The following is a 13,773-nucleotide window of genomic DNA, read 5'->3' as shown; positions in this document are numbered from 1 at the left end:
CACACACACACACTCAAACTGACACACAAACAAACACACATTCGCACACACACACAAACTGACACACACACATTCGCGCACACACACACACACTCAAACTGACACACACATGCGCGCACACACATACACACTCAAACTGACACACACACACACACACACACACTCGCACACACACACACACGCACACACAGACACACAAACAAACACATTCGCACGCACACACTTAAACTGACACACAAACAAACACACATTCGCACACACACACACACACATTCGCACACACACACACACACTCAAACTGACACACACATGCGCGCACACACACACACACACACACACTCAAACTGACAAACACATGCGTACACACACATTCGCGCACACACACACACACACACGCAATCGTACATTAGCAGGCTCATTAAACTCCTGCGTTAATGTTTCTTCTCTAATTTACTGTAAGAGTGTTGAGTCGGAGGCCTGATGCCCCTGAGCTCCTGATTACAGTAATTATTACAGTAATTAATTACAGCTGCTGTGAGACTAATGACGTGAAGTTCGTCACGACCCTCTGAAGACACACTCCTCACAGTGACACGACAAATATGATCAAATATGAGCCACGCTCAAACTGATGAAACACAGTCCAGATCCGACTTCAGGAACAAGCGGAACAAGATAACAGTAATAAAGTGATTTTGGACTTCTAAGAAGTTAAAACTTAGATTTGATATTTTCAATCATTCAAAATCTAAAACTGTGAAATAAAAAAGTATTAAGAGAGCAAACTGCTTTCAGAACTAAAAACTCCAAAACTACACTGGAAGAATGACTCAAATATGACTTATTGATGCCAAAAATTTGCACATATGATCCTCAGATTTACACGCCAACAACATCTTTTGGTGTTTATAAAGTTGAGCGTTACAGTTACACTGAGGTAAAAAATAAGGAATTATGATATATGCACTATAATTCCAGTTGGCATATACGTACACTACAAAAGTTTGGACTCAAAAATACAGCAAAAAAAACTGTATTATTGTAAAAGCAGCAAATCCTCATATTAGAGTGATTTCTGAAGGATCATGTGACACTGAAGACTGGAGTAATGATGCTGAACATTCAGCTTTGATCACAGGAATAAATTACACTTTACTAGATATTCACATAGAAAACAGATGATTTAAACTGTAATAATATTTTTTGAACAAGTAAATGCAGCACTGTGAGCAGACAAACTGGGAAGGCTGGGAATGATGACAACAAACATCAACTAACATTATGAGTAAAATGCTAAAAATAAAATAAAATGCTGATCCAAGAACGCGGCGTTATAACTTAGTGTGAATCAAGATCGAAACGCTTTCAACAGCACAAGCACCATGAGTAATCGATGGCGTCACACACACACACACACACACACACACACACACACACACACGCACACACACACACACACACACAGGCCATGAACGGTTCTCTGGAAATTTACCTGTGTGTGTGTGTGTGTGTGTGTGTGTGTGTGTGTGTGTGTGTGTGTGTGTGTGTGTGTGCGTGTGCGTGTGCGTGTGCGTGTGCGTGTGTGTGTGTGTGTGTGTGTGTTAGTTTGGCGGATTTCATCCCAATTTTTGAGTAAAAACGACCTAAATTAACAGCTTTGACACACTAAAAGAAATGAGGTAAAGTGTGTTTGTCAGTACATTACACGGCTCTAACTTACTAACATTTAGTAATATGATGTGAGTGAAGCAACATACACTATGAGCTTAATATGTGTATTATAAAACTAATAGTTTCACCTAAAGTTTTTCTTATGTAAGTAGATGTGACGCAATTAAATTAAGTATTTATGTTACTTAAACTCAATTTAATTAAGTAAATTTAACAAGCAGCAAACATCTTTTTTTACAGTGAAGACAAATAAAATAAATTTAAGTTTTTCATATTTTGTTTAAGTTAACATTTCAAGCTTATGGTTTCAGTTTTTGTCATCAATAATATCCTTGATTCTTGGGCAAACATATGATTGGTACATTGAAAAGTTTGCCTGGCAACAAAGACAGACAAAAGAGATTTAATTCCCAGGCAAAGTCTCTTATTGGCTGTTCCGTTCTCATCTTCCTCACACATTATCCATGTCTTCTCTGTATCTGTGCGCGCGTGTGTGTGTGTGTGTGTGTGTGTGTGTGCTTGCATGTTCTTGTCTTGTCTTGCTTGTTCTTTTCATCTAATCACCAGCTAATTAATCCTGGTTAAACACAGCAGTTCGAGCTCATGTTCCCCCTTGATATTCATTAGAAGAATCTGCTAAGCAAGATGTTTGTGAGCGTAAGAATAGCCATAAAGAGTCAGAGACAGAAAGACTCGTCTGATCGGTGGTTTTGCACTCTTGACCAGCGGAGCCGAACACTCTTTCGTGTTTTCATCAGTACGGCATCATCAATATCAATATCAATATCAATATCAACATCAATCACGGTTACTGAATCTGTGTGAATATTAGATTCTCACTGTTCCATGAACCTCAACTGTGACCTTGTAGAGATAATGAGATTCCTCCATGATCACAGACTCGTGTTGAGAAGTGAAGTCTAGATCTGCACTGCATCACCAAAGATGATCAAAGAAATATATGAAAATAATACACAAAAGTACCAAACTGTGGCATATTACTGCAATTATGTTTCTTTCTTTCTTCTTTTCTTTCTTTATATATATATAATATATATATACTATAGTATATTTGTATTTATTTGTTTGTTTATCTGGGTTGTGAGAGAAAGGGCACCTGACGTAAACCTGTGCCAAATCATGTGTGTGAAGCGGACCCTGCAAATGAGCGGGAGAAAGAGAGAGAGAAAGATATTATTTTAATATAATTTGTCTTTAACAGTTTCTAATGTGTTGTGCATGTGTAGTCAATAATTGTATCCCTTAAAACTCATCTTTGATCACCAAAATGACATATCCTTGAAATAAATTCTTCATGTCTTAAAATAGCTTGAATGTAACTCGACACCCTCGCCTCATTTAGTATGCATGCGCTGTTCTATGAATATGCAAATGAGCCCCGCCTTCACTCACTCACTCAGCTCAGAGATCCACTGGTTGACGATCACACGTTGATCTGATTGGTTACAAGGTAGTTTGTGACGTCAGAAACACCAGCGATTTCAAAGCGTGTTTTTGAGACTGTCTTTGGTTCACTGCAGTTTTAAGGAGGAAATACTCAGCAATGCTGTCGACTTATGAATTTACACATGGTTTGTCTTAAAGCAGATTAAAAACACCACATAGACACAAACAACATTAAAAGCTGGATTTTCACCACAGGGGGACTTTCATATTTACTGTTTCAACTTTAAATTTAGTTAAAGTTTTAGTAATTTTGTTATGTGTTTTTGTCATTTTATTCGATTTTTTTTTTTTATGTCTACGTTTTATTACTTTTTATTTTTATTTATTGGTTTTATTTATTTTAGTACTTGCCCTCTCTGTAAAAACAAACGGAATCTGAAATAGATTTCATCCCATGTTTTGAGTAAAAAACTACCAAAATGTAACATTTATGACTAAAAGAAATTATGTAGTCAAACTTAATGCCCGAGGTCAGTGTGTTATGTAAGGGATAATGTAGAGCGAGGCGGTTGTTATAGCGAATAACACCCCGACAGGCTGAACGGGACCCCGACGCGAAGCAGAGCTTGAATCAGCCTGGAGGGGTTGTATTCGCTATAACAACCGCCTCGCTCTACATTATCCCACTTATTACATGGCTACCTACAAAATAAATAAATAATTTGACACAAAATATTGATTTAAAAAGGAGTTTATTGATTTAAAAACGAATGTATTGCTTCCACTAAAGAAAATAGTCCATTCCACGTCCATAGCAACGCTCTGTTTTTCATGGCAACGGTGTGTTATACTTCGCAGCGTCTGTTATCAAGAAATAACACATCGCATTCTACATTAGAATTCAGCCAAGCCATGTAATAAGATGTTATAATGTTTCTGTCAATACACACATGTACATCTAGCGTGTGTTACAGTAGCTGATATCCCGCTGTAACTCATAAGTGGCTTTAGTGCTGTTAGCGTCCAGCTTCCCACAGGATTCTTAATGAGTTTGTAGAGGAACCGCAGATGGTGAGAAAAACAGTGTCAGCAATGCCATCACCCACTGTAAAGGGATGGTTCGGAGTAAAATCAACCTAGGGTCCTTTGCACCATGACCTCGAGCCAAACACCCCCCCCCCCCTTTTTTTTTCCCTTGGTTGAACATTATTAAAGTTAGAGTTTATTTAGAGATATCAGCCGGATGGTTTAGTGCAGGCGCTAATGGATCCAAGGCTGTATCTGGTAAATTACCGCACTAATAATGCCCAGAATGGTACCAAACTTCTACAGTCGTAAAAATAGGTTCTGTACTCATAAAACGAGGCATTGGAAAGTTTGTAAGTACATCAGGAGTTTATTTAAATAACACTTGCCTGATGGCTAATGCTACCACTAACCCGGACGTCGACGTCACTTCTGTGGTTTGGGAAAAGTCCTGGCAGAAAAAGATGTAGTGTAACAACGCCCAGTTCCAGGAATGCACTAATATTTTGTTGGTAGTACCAGTTTGCAACAATTATTAGTTAACACTAAGTTGTCAACACTGAGAAAAAACAAAACAAATTTTTGTATATACTGCCAGGACTTTTACGTGCTTTTCCCAAACCACTGAAGTGACGTCGACGTCCGGGTTAGCGGTAACATGAGCCGTTAGGCAAGTGTTATTTAAATAAACTCCTGATGTACTTATAAACTTTCCAATGCCTCGTTTTATGAGTACAGAACCTATTTTTACGACTGTAGAAGTTTGGTACCATTCTGGGCATTATTAGTGCGGTAATTTACCAGATACATCATTGGATCCATTAGCGCCTGCACTAAACCATCCGGCTGATATCTCTAAATAAGCTCTAACTTTAATAATGGTCAACCAAGAGAAAAAGGGGGGGGGGGGGTGTTTGGCTCGAGGTCATGGTGCAAAGGACCCTAGGTTGATTTTACTCCGAACCATCCCTTTAATGTGGCCTCTGAAGGACAGGTTACACTCGTACACTCGATCTTTAGAGGTGTAAGCTTTAGATAAAGACATTCATAATGCTCATCACATCAGTTCTGTTTACTTTATTCATGCATGCATCTGGTCTCATCTGTCACGAAGCAGACACAAATGCACATCAGGTGAACTGGTTTTCTCTTGTCGTTTCAGGTTTCTGCTGGTTTTCTCCTGTCTGGTTTTGTCTGTGTTCTCCACTATCAGAGAATATGAGAAGAGCTCAGAAGACGCGCTTTACATCCTGGTATACAATATCACACTGATGATGATCGAACATGTAGACTGATTGTCATGCTAACTGTGTGTGTGTGTGTGTGTGTGTGTGTGTGTGTGTGCGTGCGTGTGTGTGTGTAGGAAATCGTAACCATCGTGGTCTTCGGAGTGGAGTATATCGTGAGGATCTGGTCTGCTGGATGTTGCTGTCGCTACAGAGGATGGAGGGGAAGACTCAAATTCGCACGGAAACCTTTTTGCGTTATCGGTGAGTAAATCTAAAGTTGAAAAAATTCATGTTTAATTCCATGCTGTTTCTTTGAAAAAAATTTGTGAAATTTACTAGCATTTTTTCAAAGTAACTCCTATGACACCACTTTTCTGTAAAAAAAAAAAAAAAAAAAAAAGTGTATTTAATAGTATTTCTTTGTGTATTTTATAGTCATACAAGCACAGCTCGTATCTACTGTACATGAATGAAATAAATACCCCAAAATGTCTGGAATTGTTTGCCTGCATTATGTTTTGATTCCCAAGGAACATTTTTTTATTTTATTTTTTTAGAAATTAATACTTGTATTCAGCAAGGACGCATTAAATTGATCAAAAGTGACAGTAAAGACATTTATAATGTTACCAAAGATTCTATTTCAAATAAATGCTGTTCTTTTGAACTTTCTATTCATCAAAGAATCCTGAAAAATAAAATGTATCAACATTGATAATAATCGTAAATTTTTCTTGAGCATCAAATCATCATATTAGAATGATTTCTGAAGGATCATGTGACACTGAAGACTGGAGTAACGATGCTTTGATCACAGGAATAATTTACACTTTACTGTATATTTACATAGAAAACAGCTGATTTACATTGTAATAATATTTAAAAAAAATTACTGTATTTATGATTCACTTATTTGAATTAATTATCGAGAGAGAGAGAGAGAGAGAGAGAGAGAGAGAGAGAGAGAGAGAGAGAGAGAGAGAGAGATGATGTGTTTTACGTGTGTCTGTGAGTTTAATTACTTAAAAACCAGCATTGCTAAGAAGTATAATGTAGCGATTCAGTAGCGAAGCTAATTTATTAATAAAAGTTGCGGGGCAGCGTTGATGACATGCTTCTGAATGTCTCTGTGTGCGAGTGACGTGTGTGTGTGTGTGTGTGTGTGTGTGTGTGTGTGTGTGTGTGTGTGTGTGTGTGTGTGTGTGTGTGTGTGTGTGTGTGTGTGTGTGCGCGCTTAAATGAAAACAGTGCATTAATATAGAACTCTAATTAAACAGATTTGGCATTAAACATATTTATTGCACACCTTCCAACCAATCAGAAGCGAGTATTCAGAGATAAAGAGGTAAAGTGTGTGGCCTGCGTACAACTTGCCAAAATGCATGAACATTTACAAACATTGTCACATTAAAGCTACACTTTGTAATTTTTTAAGTTGATTCTTAGCAAAAAACACTTTGTTCTTTCAAAATGATATGTGCTCATTAATGTGTAATACCAACTAATCAAGTATTCTCGTAAGCGTAGAATCTGCCATTTATAATACATACGAGTGAGTCGCTCGAATGGCGGCAGCCATGTTGCACCTCCATCTTGAAAGTACATTAGCCAAAGAGGGACATACCTGGAAATTCAAGCTTCGCCCAGTGACGCCGTGACGAATGCGAGGGGGAGATTACTCGCGACTGCCGGTAGATTTGAATTAATACGGCCACCGTAGAGTTAAAACGCCCCCTAGAAATGGCAGGGGCTAGAAAGTCATATTCAGTTGATAGTCATAAACAATTTCACCGCTAGATGGGAGAAAATCCTACAGAGTGTAGCTTTAATGTTTCCTTGTATATTGAAGGACATGTATAACTCTTGATGCCTCAGTAGGGTTAAAAACATTTTAACGGACTCCTCAAACCCCGGGTTTAAATGGTTTGACCTGCTGCCATCCGGCCGGCGCTACAGGTCCGTGAAAACGAGAACAAAAAGATTCAAGGACAGTTTCTTCCCCAGAGCCATTACCGTCATGAACTCTAATATGCACTGGTCCCTCTCCGCTACACACACACACACACATCACAGTCTCACAGTGTTAGCTTTACTTTTTGAATTACAAAAACGGATTACAATTGATTATTTTTATATTATATGTTTAATATTTGTGTTGTATGTAACATTGTTTGTGTTGTTGTATAATCCAACACTAAGCGAAGCACTTCCTAATTTCATTGTACATGTTTATAATGACAGTAAATCATTATCTATATTATATATATATATATATATATATATATATATATTAATCTATCTATATTCAGCTTGATCAGTTGATGTTGCCAGTTGTTGTGTTTCTCAGACATCATGGTTCTGATCGCCTCCGTCTGTGTGTGTGTGTGTGTGTGTGTGTGTGTGTGTGTGTGTGTGTGTGTGTGTGTGTGTGTGTGTGTGTGTGTGTGTGTGTTTCTCAGACATCATGGTTCTGATCGCCTCCATCTCGGTTCTGGCCGCTGGAACGCAGGGGAATGTGTTCGCCACCTCCGCCATCAGGAGTCTCCGGTTCCTACAGATTCTGCGGATGATCCGCATGGATCGCCGCGGAGGAACCTGGAAACTCTTGGGATCTGTCGTCTACGCTCACAGCAAGGTAAATTAACATGGAAAAACTGTTCAGGGACCAGACACGTGTGCCGCTTCCAAGATGCTCATTCTCACAGTCATTCTCCTTGTTGAAATACTTTCTGTTTGACATCTTCATTATGGGGCTTTCAGAAGAGATATAGGACGATAAAAGGCTGTAGAGTAAGCAATTTTTAAGCTCTTTTAGCTTAAATCATGCGTATGGTTTTATTTTGCACCGATTATTAGAAGTAAATGCAGTGCATATCGGCGCTTTGAGACGAGATATGCTGCATGGCAGTAAATGTCTATTGGTTTTTACCAATGATTCTCAGTATCTCAGAATATCATGCCATCAACATTGACTGTGTTTAACGTGCTTAATTTGTGTTCCTGATCATAGATTCATCAGTGCATGTTATTCCAGAGAAACACTGTAATCATTCATCTAAATTCAAAACACTTCCTTTTTTAAGCTTCATGTGCAAAAAAAAATTCACATTATGGAAATGCATTTTTATTTGACTTTTTAAACAGATGTTTTGAGGTTTTTGAAACACTCAAACAATGCAGCCGAAGCATGAATCAACATTACGCAAACTCAATTTCTAAACTGCAAAGTAATCACATATTTTTCAATCCCATTTCAATTGCCCTCCAGAAAAATGGCAAATAGACCAGAGATGATTTTAAGAGGTTTTCTGGTTGCGAGGCTTTTTCAGTCATGTGTCATTTGTCAAGCCCAAGATGTCCTGCTCATTGTTCAAGTGTATTTGAGAGATGAAGTGTCAGATGGAGGTTTGCGATCGATAACACTTGGAAAGACACTGTACCGTAAGTGCAGGGCTCATGGCCACAGACTGAGAACTGACAGTAAAGATGTGCAGAGTTTTGAATTTCATCATGCAATATGTCTTTTAATCATACTGTGACAAGTTAGAGAAAAACTGGGTCAGAGGTGAACGTGTTTGAACTCAGTATTTGAGCTAATGCATGACCTGCGCTGTAATGTTTCAACCCTCTGGTGCTCTTCGGTGTCGGTCAAAAATGACAGAATTTTATTTTTTTGTCATAAAAAAATTAATGTACTGTATTTTAGTTTGATAATGTTTTTTATTTAACATTTTGTATTTTTAGGGGATTTTTTTTGTACTAAATTATATTCATGCTGTATTTATAATCCATTTTTTCAGCATGGACCTGAACATTTTATTTCCAGTTGTAAATCTTGAATGCACAGACTTCAGTTTGATCACTTTTTAAAGATGACACTTGGCAAATTATTTCTGAAGTGAAAAAAGTTTTAAAAAGTGTACTTAAAAAAAAACTAACAGAATTTTATGTGTATTGTTATGAAAAATGCACAAAAATACTATTTTCATATCATATCATCATCATCATCATCATCAAAAATCATATTTTTATATGAAATATATATTTTCTAAATCCTGTTTTACTCTAAAACTTCAAAAGCCATTAATCTAAACAAGTTGTGTTCCAAATTTGAATTTGATATCTCAAAAAATTAGCTTTCAGTAAGATTTTATTTGGCTGCAGTACCAAACGCTTCCACTAGAGGAAATTCGTCTCGCATTCATTTCCAATGCGCTCATGTTTGACCGCGAGGAGCACAAGTGTGACTATTGTTTACAGGACTATTTAACCTGTTCGAGTCATGTCCATGATTTTATTTTGTGTTCCCATAGCAAGTGCCAAAACCTTTACCAAGTTTCGTACCATTCCAATGAAGTAATAAATTCTACAAAAAACAAAACGTAAAATTTTTCGTTCAAAAATTGACCGAAGAGCACCAGAGGGAATGTTTCACTAATGTTCACACCGGGAACATCGGCTGTTGTGTTGGTGATAAAAGCACAGTTTCTTGAACAAACACACACTTTATATAAACTGCACATTGCCAGTAAACATGCTGAAATATAAATGAGTTTTAAAGGGGTTGCATGGATAGCAGGGTGACATGAGGAAAGGAAAGCCGTCTGTGAGATACCAGCATTAGTTTGATTAATAATTCATGCCGTGAATATCAAACGAAAGAGGAAAATAGGTTATTCATCTGGCATTGTGTGAAAAATTAAGACTTGTTGATAGGAAATTCTTTCTCAAACATAAAACTTTCTCTTTTTGTATATTCATTGCATTGTCAGTAAGATTTTTTTTATATAAATTAATACTTTTATTCCGCAAGGATGCATTACATTGATCAAAAATGACATTTATAATGTTACAAAAAATTATATTTCAAATAAATGTTCTATTCATCAAAGAATCCTGAAAAAGAAACTGTATCAAGGTTTCCACAAAAATATGAAACTGTTTTCAACACTGATAATAATCATAAATGTTTCTTGATCATCAAATCCTCATATTAGAGTGATTTCTGAAGGATCATGTGACACTGAAGACTGGAGTAATGATGCTGAACATTAAGCTTTGATCACAGGAATAAATTATGTTTTACAATATATATACATAGAAAACAGATGATTTAAATTGTAATATTTCACAGTTTTTACTGTATTGTCCAAAAAAATGCAGCCTTGATGAGCAGAAGTCTTGTCGACCCCAATCTTTTGACAAGGTCGAACAAATACAAAGTGCATGTTCGATCATCTCTTTGATGTGTAGCTCTTCACAGACTGATGTTTTTTTGTTGTTATTCTGGCATCCACTAACGAAGTGAAGTCCAGTCCTCTCTCTCTGGACAGTCAGTTTCTGCCCAGATGAAGCAGGGAAGTGGATCAGCTGCAGTGGAGAGTCTGATTAAAGTGTCCTGTCATTCAGTGAGTTGCTGTCGTGAGTTCAGCCTCAGGAGACGTCTCTCTCAAGGGCAAGAAAGTGGATTAATGCGCTTACGGTGCGTTTTTCAGTCTAAAATAAGTGGCGGTGGCGTAACGTTGCAGTCGCTGTGTTGAAGTGGTGTCCCGTTTCTCAGCATCCACTGAAGGAGTGAAGAGACGCGGATGCTGACAGAGCAAAAACTTTGGCTTGTTTCAGGAGTTCGCTTGTGATTTTGATCATGATAGCGGGTCTTCTCATCATGATTATTATTGTTAAAGTGCTTTTTCGATGATTGTGAATGTAAAAGGTCTGGGAAGATTCAAAGTTCGAAGTGCAAATAAATGTTATTGTCTCTTAACGAGTCGCCAGTAATTCAATCTCAGTTCCTGCACGAACATACGTAGATTTGTAACTAATTTGCATAATGTCAGTCGAAGGGTACTTTTACACGACAAAGATCTGCTTTTTGCTTTTCCTGCTTTTCAAAGTTTTTCCTTTGAGTTTTCCGCATACAGACGACACCATTGTCGAAACGAAACCCATTCACACGGATCCACGAAAACGACTAAAAGCGCTGTATTCTGCAGCCAGGCCAGTAGATGGCGATGAAACGCTATAGACTGAACACGTAATACGCATGTGCTTGACGTCATCGTCTTCAGAGATTCGTGTTTTTGTTGTTTACACGGAGACCATTTTCAAAAATTTCCACTTTGAAGCACGTTTTCAAAAGTTTGCGTTTACAGGCGCCCAAAACGCCGTTTTTCGTGTAAATGAACGGCCAACTATGTGTTTGTAGTTGAAAACTAAAAACGGTTTCGTGTAAACAGCCCCTAAGGTTTTCGTTGGCTGCTGCGAATGACAGAGGCCTGGAAGAGTTTGGTTCACGTTTTTCATGTCGTCCAATCACAGCAGACTGGGCCGTCTGACCAATCAGAGCAGAGCAGCTCTCAGAGAGGCTGGTTTAGAGAGACTGAATCTTCAAACAAACTGTTTCAGACACTGTGAGAAAAGAGAGGATTTTTGCATCCTGGATGCATGTAAACCTTAGCCTGGAAATCCAGACCTAAATCTGAAAGATTAATGGTCTGGCATCGACTAATGAAACTCATCCAGCTCGAGGGGCGGCACCAAGCATGCATATGAGAATCTCGCTGCACGCAATTGGATAACACTACCACCAATCACAATAAGCCCCATACGCTTAGCTTCCAGCGGAGCTAACTGGTAGATTAGACTCTTGCCGTATCCGGTCGGCAAAACAGCAAAAACGCCCTTCTTGCAAATGAACGATTCGAGCGGCGTCTTCTGCTCCTCTTTTAGATAAAAAGTCTAAATCTTTCATTGTAGCGGCCAAAGCCGTTTCAAACAACTGGTGTTCATCCAGAGCCATCTTGCAATGTTTACTATTGACTTCGGCGTTGCATCGCTGTCGTCATCTTTAGCTCGCCTCTGCCCCGCCTATATCAGATAACCCGATGTGATTGGTGCAGCTCAGATACAAGGGCATAGTCAATGAGCATCATTACTCGACGCCAGAGTAAACTCGCTGAGCAAATTCAACTTGTGCTCTCGCGAGAACTCTGGATTTCCAGGGTATGTAAACCTCTCATAGGAGACTCAAAACAAAATTAGGACCCTTTAAAATAGCATAAAAGGACACTTTAGTGAGAAATACTATAATATTATACATAATAAGGGCTCTTTAAGCACAGTTAATATTATGCAGCTACACTACATGCCGCTTCAGTGCACCATCATTCATTGCCTGTTGACTTTTAATGTCATCAAGTATGACACTTGTAAGAAATTGTAGTCCAGATTCCACTCCAAAATATATTTTAGAATGAGCTCATCCCCAAAATAGCTTAATTATCATAGAGATGAAGGAAAGTCAAGTTATATTGTTTCTTCACCATTTGGGTTGATCACATCCTGAACAAATGGCAGTCAATTGTACAATGGGACTGGGTGTGGGACCTTCTCAGACAACGAGGCGTCACAGCTTCATTAACACACAGACCACCGCTGTTGCAACAAGAGCAACTTCATTTACATTAAGAACAGGATAAAAGGTTTAAGATTTGGATGTTCTGGGTTCATTCTGATGCCTTTGATCACTGCTATTGCTGTAATAAACTTCATTTTTGAGATCTTCGACGTCCACATCATTTTTTCTTACACACTTGATTTTGATATGTACTGATCCTGTGCGTGTATGCGCCCTCAACAGGAGCTGATCACAGCCTGGTACATCGGCTTCTTGTGTCTGATCCTGGCCTCGTTCCTGGTGTACCTCGCGGAGAAGGAGGATAATGAGATGTTTGAGACCTACGCCGATGCGCTCTGGTGGGGTCTGGTAAGCACTCCGCACTCCCTCGACATTAACAAACACGCTTGAGGTAATGCGCCGTGTCCTCAGATCTCTCGTAATGTGCTCTGGGATTGATATTGTTCCAGACTGTATTCCCCGGACCTCTCGCTACTTCACTACACCGATTAACACAATTAGTTTTCTTGCACTCGATTTACTGTTAATGTTCTGATGCATAAGCGCTTTTACTGTGTGTCATATTTTCAGCTTTATTTTCTGGTTAATCAACACTCAGGGTAGTTTCTGTGTCAGACACTGCAGTCGCTCTCGGGACGCCGGCGAGTGCCAGCGCTGGAGTGATTCCTCTGGAAATAAACTCAAGGACATCAGATAGTTTACACACACACACACACGTCTGGGAGGATTATTAATTATGCAGGGATGTTTATCACTCGTTGAGTTTGATGAGATGATGTTTCAGAAAGATCACAGATGATGGAGTTCATGGACTTGCATAATTTAATGAGTGTTTAATAAAATAAAATAAATCTAATCTGCTTCTTGTGTGAGCAGTGTGTTTAAATCATGACACTCAAAGTACCAGAGATTACATCTGACTAATCATAAATGTATTTTTGTTGCTTTACTTTGACTGACCGATGTCAAATCATGTATTAAAAAAGAACAACATAACTAAATTACAAGAAAATCATTATATTA

At 38.4% G+C, this 13,773-nt stretch overlaps 1 protein-coding gene across 3 annotated transcripts in view; it reads left to right on the top strand.

The window, feature by feature from the left end:
- Nucleotides 1-13,773, top strand: part of kcnq2b (potassium voltage-gated channel, KQT-like subfamily, member 2b) — a gene marked incomplete at both ends in the record, with an annotated part of 54,013 nt that overhangs the window by 12,056 nt on the left and 28,184 nt on the right. For all 3 annotated transcript variants that reach the window (XM_081380196.1, XM_081380195.1, XM_081380194.1), the window contains 4 exons: nucleotides 5,267-5,357; nucleotides 5,468-5,594; nucleotides 7,793-7,968; nucleotides 12,973-13,098. In XM_081380196.1, the coding sequence (XP_081236322.1) occupies nucleotides 5,267-5,357; nucleotides 5,468-5,594; nucleotides 7,793-7,968; nucleotides 12,973-13,098 (520 nt within the window). The remainder of the gene's footprint in view (nucleotides 1-5,266; nucleotides 5,358-5,467; nucleotides 5,595-7,792; nucleotides 7,969-12,972; nucleotides 13,099-13,773) is intronic.

Source organism: Scardinius erythrophthalmus (genome assembly GCF_964197995.2).
Source record: "Scardinius erythrophthalmus genome assembly, chromosome: 12".
Classification (NCBI taxonomy): domain Eukaryota; kingdom Metazoa; phylum Chordata; class Actinopteri; order Cypriniformes; family Leuciscidae; genus Scardinius; species Scardinius erythrophthalmus.
The sequence above is the reverse complement of the archived record's forward strand: the minus strand, read 5'-3'. Positions and strand labels throughout refer to the sequence as shown.